The sequence below is a fragment of the Triplophysa rosa genome, linkage group LG11, assembly GCF_024868665.1.
Source record: "Triplophysa rosa linkage group LG11, Trosa_1v2, whole genome shotgun sequence".
Taxonomy (NCBI): Eukaryota; Metazoa; Chordata; class Actinopteri; order Cypriniformes; family Nemacheilidae; genus Triplophysa; species Triplophysa rosa.
The window spans coordinates 19,430,193-19,438,034 of NC_079900.1; the positions used below are offsets into that span (position 1 = coordinate 19,430,193).

The following is a 7,842-nucleotide window of genomic DNA, read 5'->3' on the forward strand; positions in this document are numbered from 1 at the left end:
GTTTATTGTGTTGTAGTTTCTGAACGCATGGCATCTGATTTGCAGTTATTCTGATATTTTAAAAGCTTAATCACTGTTTGGATTTTATTTGCTCCACCTGATATTCATACCACTCTGTTAGTCTTTAACAATCTAACGCTTGTGGATTCAAAGTAAAAGGACATTTAGGATAAAGCAAATGGGCTTGGTTGAAATGAGCAAATTGTAAACTGCACATCATGCACACTTGGTACCAACTTATTTTATTTTAGAATGCAGACTGTAATTTGTATATGGTGATTTCAGGGTTTGACCAGACTGCAAAATAACTGCAGGAAGACACTGTACAAATGTTACATTAAAAATAACCTAGAACAGCCTTTGACCTTTACATGACAAAAGTCCTTCTCAGCCAGTTTACAATTTGCTAGACTTTGAACTTGAAATATATAGTAACTTTCATTCAATGGCTCAGGGCACAATGCTTTTACACTTTTTGTAATTCATAGCTCGTTACAAGATCTTATGAGATGTTTATTAAACATAATTAGCAATTTTAATGTTGAAATGGCAAACTACTGATCCAAAAGCCGATAATGCTTAAAGCTTTAGTGCACATGGGGGCTACAATCATTTTATATTTTAGATGTCCTAAATACATATTTTCTTGTAATTAAATATCAACAGATATGAAGAAAGATGTTTTAATCAGCACTGCAATATTTGTGGCAATAGCCAACAAAACATTGTATGGGTCAAAATTATCAATATTTTGTTTGTGCCAAAAATTATGATATTACGAATCCATTATGATATTTTGTAAATCTACCAAAACTTTATTTTTGTGAGAATGCAGTAAAGCTGCTAACAAAAATGGCCAGAAACACACCTACACACTTCACTCGCTGCTGGCCGCTATTTGGGAATTACCCACTCAAGTTTGCTATCTGTGTAAAGCTTAGAATTTTTGCTTTCAGATACATCTACTTTCCACAGCTTTATTACAGCAGTATCCTATAACTCAATTTCATCAATTGAAAGCTTATTCAGCTTTCAGATGATGTCCATTTCAAAAAATGTACCCAGCAAAACAATGAGGAACAACAAAAAAAACAAGTGTAAATGTACAAATGACAAATTAATTTTTTAATAATGTGCATTTATTTGGATGACTGCCTTATACAATTGGGAGAACACTTTCAGACCTCCTGGAATGTGTTAAACTCTTAGTTGTTGGAAGGCCTAAAAAAAAAGCATGATTAGATCGGTAAAAACACTTCACATCATTTACAGTTTCTGGAAGACTCACTTGGCCCATTCCACATTAAGAATGAGATGATCGTAGCCAAAGCCGGACACACCAGCGATGGCTCTTGCAGCATCCTCGCGCCGGTGGAAACTGATGAAAGCAAAGCCCTAAAGTGCAGGAGAAAAACAGAAATATCCAAAACCCACATTAATGATACAGTTCCTTTTTTATTCTCAAATTGATCGTTCAAATGGATGAGTCAACTCACATCCTCAACTTCTCTATGCGTCACGTGGTCACAAACCTCTAATGTTCACGTTTCACATCTCTCACCTTAGACTGGCCTGTGTTCTTGTCCTTAGCCAGATAGATCCTAGAGATGGAACCGAAAGGTCTGAAAAGTTCCTGCAGATCTGTTTCCCTGGTGTCCTCGGACAGGTTGGTCACACGGATTGTAGCATTATCATCAGCTGCAAGGAAATCATAATAAATGTGTTACCATGTTGCACAGACCAGCGTTTAAAATCTGCCGGTAACTCCAAACACAAACCTCTGCGGTTAGGTTGCATAGACTCTCCTCTGCGCGTACTTCCGTCCCGCAGGCTCGGGGGAACGTACTTCCCGGTCTTGCTCTGGACGGGCTGAGCGGGCTCAGGCTCTAGATGATCAAAGGCAACAATTACTCCCACATTATTACTTTAATGTAAACTAAACCTGTTGAGTGTAGGTCTCTGTTATCACACCTGCTGCTTTGTCTTTGTCTCCTGTTGACAAGCCCAACTGCTCGGCTAGTTCCTTCTGCATAGGTCCAAGCGTATCCTTGTACGGACAGCGGGTGGTCCAGTGATCGCCCTTACAGATACGGCAGGACACGATCTTCTGTCCTTTCAGCTTGTTCATGGGATCCTCATCCTGGTCTTGAGCATTCAAGTCCTGCAAAATAATTGGCGGGGTCACTTTAAACTTCTGATTTGGTACTCGAGGACTGAAATATGGCATCAGTACCCAAACAAAACTGTACAGATAAACAAAGCAAACGTATGTCTTTACCTAAAACACACCAGAGAGATACCACAACTTTTAGTGAAAAGTTGCATTTAAAGAAAGTTGGCTAACCTCAATTATATATATGAAGTTGCTTTAAATGACCGTTTTAGGTATTAGGAAATTAAAAATTTAAAAATAAAACACAGTAAAATTCAAATTTTACAATACAATAGTTACACATTTCTATCTTTACTATTGTTACAAATCTTGTGAAATGCTGTATATGAACGTTTTACCTCTTTGTTAGAGATGAAAGTCATGAAGACATCATCGCTCACTGTAGTGGTGGCAACATTAGGCCCTGGTTGGTCAAATTCAGAATTGCCAAATTTCTTCCAATTCTGTTGGGGAAATAACACAATTAGTAACAGGTTTACTGGATGCACATATATATATATAAAGAACTATTAAAAAGAAATGAGCATACCTTCCTCCTGGCAACTGCTTTGGAGGCCTTGCGTGTCTCAATTTTAAAGGTTCTGACAATCTGATCATAGAGGAAAAAGAGGAAATCACCTAAGCACATTCTTCTAAAACGTTTCACAAAAGAAATAAAAAAACACTGCTCACCTTAACTTTCTTGCCATCTTCATCAATCTTGTATTCTGTGACGGTCTTAATATTACCTTTGACAGTCTCTTTAGGTGAAGGGAGTGAACCTATTAAAGACATTCATATATGTAATACATACATACATACATATATAAATATGTTACAGATGCAATTACTGTGGGAAGAAACCACAGCTGGACAGGATTGTCATGTCAAGCAGTGACAGGATGTCAAAATATTTCTAAAGCTAGCATCTTTCTTGTAGAAATATTTTGTATAGGTTTTAATACCACATTATAAATAAAATACTAATGAATCTGCCCAAGTAGAACAGTAGTATGTGTCGTATGATATAGTTTCGTGGCGTTCTTACAGTATATTTTTCTTGAGGTAACGTTACATCAGAACCTTATCGTCGTCGACACCAACCAAAAACGTGTCTTAAATGGTATATCACGCTAAATATTACAGAATATTTAAAAATATCCGCACATTTAAACTGCTACCAATGTAAATGAGACAGCTTCCAAACCGAAAGAAATTGCAATAGTAGCCACAGTAATGTTACAACTGTCTTCAAACAGCTGATGTCTGTAAACACATAACGTTACTGCTGCAATCGTTAATAAGCAATGTGTTGTAAGTCTCCACAAATATATTCGTGTTAATGTGATAATATCGTTTTCTGTAATAATATCTGTAGATATTATGAAATGTTTAAACACGTGGATGTGATCCATAAGCACAGGCTGTGCCGCGGCCTCTTACCTTCATCTCCTTCCTCCTCCACTTGATCGGCCCAGCTGGGCTTTGAGCTGCAAAACACACACGATTAAGTGCATGACCGCTTTTGTTATATACATGACAAAACAGAGATACTTATGAAATGAGAAAAAAGAACTTACTCGTCGTATTCGATCATGGGCATTTTTACCGGTTGTCTTGCGCCTCCAGAAAACGTTTCCCGGGACTAGTGACGGTGAGCGCGGCATGTACGGGGCCACAGCGCCTCCTATGGGCCCGGAGGACTGCACTGCACACAGAGCTCAGGCTGGACGGATGTGTGTAGTTTTTAGGGTAGGAAACCGCGGAAACTTTGTATTAGTTTTTAGTCATATCGTTTTTAACACAATTGTTGCCTGAAACAAATGACTAAATATTCTGGTAATCATTTCTTTTTTACCCTATATGCTTATTATATACATTTTTGTAAGCGTAACTCTTTAAACTAATCTAAAACACTAGTTTTATTTCGTGTACATTAACTGTATTTTATTTGCTTGTTAACAGTGCAACAAAAGTTGTTCTTGCCCTGAATACATGATTCCTGAAAAAGTCAGTTCTCAACAGATTTTTTCGTTTTAATTCATTGCACTGTATTTACCCTATAGTTTGTAGGGAATAGTGAGTTATACCGTAATGGTTTTTTACATTGTAAATAAAATATGTGTAATATTGTGTGTCTTATTTGAATGCTGTTTTTATTAAAGCTCCTGCATATTTCAATGCATAAATGTACCTTACTTGTTAACTTCATATTTTAAGATTAACCTGACTTGTATATTTGTAAAATCGCATAGAAAGCCACGCTTCCTGCATAATGACCTCACCGTATTAATTTCTACAAATACTACAAAATTATTACAGGAATACCACAGCATCCTTCAAAAATACAACAGACAAATCATCTTTTAACAGATATTTCTGCAGAAATATGACAGTGGTACCGCAAAGTACTACAAGAATATTACAGGAATATTACACACTGTACAACAAAAAAATCCTGTGGTAAATTCTGCAGAAATATGGTAGTAATACCACAAAGTACCACAAGAATATTACAGAAATATTACAACAGAAATCTTGTGGTAAAGCGCCCAAAAAAACACAGAATACCACACACAATTACCACACAAGCTTTTGATGTTTTATCGCTTGGAATACCACAGGATATTTTTGTCAGGTACAGACGGGGTTTAGCCTAAGCCAAGACTATGTTTTAGTAAAATTAGGATATTTGCAGATTTATAAAACTGCCATGGTAAAAAAACATTACTGGTGTGCATCTTGAGACAAAGCAATGGCACTGGTATTTTAAGGTTTAGACAACTCAAACTTGCATTGTAGTCTGGGACTAGGTTTAAGCCTTGTTTTTAAAACCGGGTAACCTGCTTTTTTAGTAAAGCGTTGAAAATATGCATTTTAATAAGCCATTTGTTAATCATCATCAAATAACTAAAAAGACAAAATGTGATTTGTGTTTCTTTATTCAAACATTTATATTTATTCAAGATAAAAATATTTTCTCACACATCACAGACTGGCCTGCCTTCTACCATAATTGTGACCCAGTCTGTGAAATCCAGGCAAAAGTCTCAATCTAATTATCAGATAAGAAGCATCCAAGTTTGATTTCAACCATCAATTCCACTATGATTTCAATTTTTGACATGACATCAAGGTCATATCTTTACAGAATGTTCTTTACATTATGTAGGATGATTTTAAAAACAGTCAATCATAAAAAATTACTTCGGTTGGGTTTTCACAGACTGGGTCAAATATGATGTCTAGGTTGCTTATAATAGGGATAAAACAAACAAAGTAGCCTATATGTACACAAATCTGTATTGCTATCTTGATTTAAAAATGAATAACGTTGCACGTCCACTATATGAACATTGGCAGAGTAACAAAAACCACCCAAGGCCTGAACCTAAAATGTTTTACTTCCTTTCTTAAAAATGCGGTCTTGGATAGTAGCACAAAGCTCATTTTCAGTACAAATCTATATTACGACACAATTTTTGAATTCAAGATAGAGACGGTTTCAGCAGCAACATAAACAAACGTTATGTGGCCCGAACTTAACTTCCGGTAGACCTCTTCAAAGAATCAATAACTGTTGAGTAGTTTCAATTTAATTGAATACAATATAAATTAATTAACATGAATATTATACTTCGTCTATTACTAGTCACAAGCCAGACCGATAACCAAACATAGACCGGACGTTAAATTCGGGCCAGGCGCCTGCATCTGATGAAACCATACGTATATACACTGGTTTGTGGTTTGCAATCTGCTGCATTCAGACGCTTCTCTCACCGTTTACTCGCCTGAGCTTTTTCCACAGCAAGCCGTCCGTATGCTGTCAAAAACCGCCATGTACAGAAGCGGATGTATGCACATGTTCAAGGTGGCCAGCCCTTTTGACACTTGATATGAATTATGCACCCAGCACTTATTGCCAATATGGTTCATTCTCAAGTACACCCGATACGTCTGCAACACATGATAAGGCACGAACGATATGGCGTAAAGGACACAGACTATAGCGACCATGAGAGCTACTTTTCTTTTCTCCAGCGTGGTTATATTTTCATTTCTCAGAACTGTCCAAATCACACCCAGATAAGATGCCAAGGTAACTAGCAAAGGAAGCATGCATCCCACAACCATGAGAAACACCGTGTACTTAAAATGGGAGGCTTTCAGTGCGTCATCAAAACAGGAAACGCAAAGAGTTTTATTCCCTGGATCGTGCGTTCCGGCAAATCTAAGGACTGGTGTTAAAGTGATGACTACTGTGAGCCACACCAGAGCGCTCGTGATCATCGCGTGTTTAGGACGAATGTGGCTGCGAGTGAAGAATGGGTAGACGATGGCAAGATATCTGTTGACGCTGATGCACATGATGAAGAAAATACTAACATAGAGGTTGCAGTTAAACAGGAAACGTTCGATTTTGCACGCGGCAACTCCAAATGTCCATCGCTTCTCGTTGGCATAGTAAATGATGAGCAAAGGCAAGGTTAGGACGTAAAGCACGTCGCTTATGGCCAGGTTACAGGAGAACACGACTCCCGTGTGCCAGTTCCGTCTTTCTCTCACCAACAGGAGCCACAGAGCAAATAAATTCCCTGCCAAAGCCACACACATTTCAATACTGTACATGGGAGGTAGGAGATAGATTTGAGATGCGTTGCATGTATCGTTCATTTTGCCAGGCGTTCTCTGATCCCTAAAGAAAAACAAAACAAGTATTCATATTGTTACATGCTTTAGAAGGGTTCATTTCTCAACGCCCACCAGTGATGGCCATTTGCTTGATTTAAATGGCAGTGGAAAATCTGTTCCCGTTTTAGAATGGTTGTGTAATGGCTCTGTGGTTTAGTAAAATAGTGTTGAAAGGCATTAATAAAAAGAGAGCAATTGTTGACCTCAAAGAAAAATGAATCGGAATATCAAAGTAAATATGACAAAATGGCTGCGTTAACACACACGGAATAAAAATGACATGTGAAAACCTGCATAATCTACACTGCGGTTAGCAGACAAACCATCACATCTTATCCACAGTACTGTAAAACACCAAATTGGTTAAATTCCTTTCTCAAAGTTTTCAGTTACACTTCACAATAAAGTTGTTTAGATTCATGTTCATGTTATTTTCAGCATTTACAAATACACTTTTTCAATATCAAAGTTTTCAAGCGATAACATTTGTTAATAAACAGTGAACATGAACAATTGCGTTGACGTTAACTTACATTAACAAAAATGAATAAATGCAAAAAAATTATATTGTTCATTGTTAGCTAATGCATTTTCAACATTGACAAATCAAACTCTTTATTGTAGTTTTACCAAGTTTTCATCTCCATAATCTTTACAATTTTTAAAAAGTTCTACAAGTTTTTTGCGATGGAGCATTTTAACACGTTTTATAAATTAGCAGTAAATTTAAAACGAATTGAAAGAAATAACATTTTCTATACGAAACACTAATAATTTGACATTTTAACAAATACGATCCAGACAGAAAATGCCTTCAACCTTGTAACATTGACGTTGATTAAACATCAGTTTAACCTTAATTTTAACATTTAAAGTTGCACTTACCAAGAACTCTGCTTCGCTTACTACCCTGACAGCCACTTTTAGAACTGCAGAAAACAACGTGTGAAATCACACTGTCAAGCCTCATGACACTTTACATCCCCTGACCTTTC

At 36.9% G+C, this 7,842-nt stretch overlaps 2 protein-coding genes across 3 annotated transcripts; both read right to left on the reverse strand.

Moving 5' to 3' along the window:
* Window positions 1–725: 725 nt before the first annotated feature.
* On the reverse strand, window positions 726–3,859 carry eif3g (eukaryotic translation initiation factor 3, subunit G). Its single transcript, XM_057345593.1, has 10 exons — window positions 3,733–3,859; window positions 3,596–3,642; window positions 2,846–2,934; window positions 2,703–2,762; window positions 2,512–2,616; window positions 1,972–2,161; window positions 1,779–1,886; window positions 1,562–1,698; window positions 1,289–1,395; window positions 726–1,221 (listed from the first exon to the last, which is right to left on the reverse strand). The coding sequence occupies exons 1-10, from the start codon at window positions 3,753–3,755 to the stop codon at window positions 1,206–1,208; spliced, it is 882 nt and encodes a 293-aa protein (XP_057201576.1). The 5' UTR covers window positions 3,756–3,859; the 3' UTR covers window positions 726–1,205.
* On the reverse strand, window positions 3,767–7,842 carry p2ry11 (purinergic receptor P2Y11). Of its 2 annotated transcripts, XM_057345592.1 has the most exons (3): window positions 7,733–7,842; window positions 5,936–6,851; window positions 3,767–3,878 (listed from the first exon to the last, which is right to left on the reverse strand). In XM_057345592.1, the coding sequence occupies exon 2, from the start codon at window positions 6,827–6,829 to the stop codon at window positions 5,939–5,941; it is 891 nt and encodes a 296-aa protein (XP_057201575.1). In that variant the 5' UTR covers window positions 6,830–6,851; window positions 7,733–7,842; the 3' UTR covers window positions 3,767–3,878; window positions 5,936–5,938. The 2 variants fall into 2 exon arrangements, with proteins under 2 accessions (XP_057201575.1, XP_057201574.1); XM_057345591.1 differs by lacking the exon at window positions 3,767–3,878 and having other exon boundaries at window positions 5,077–6,851.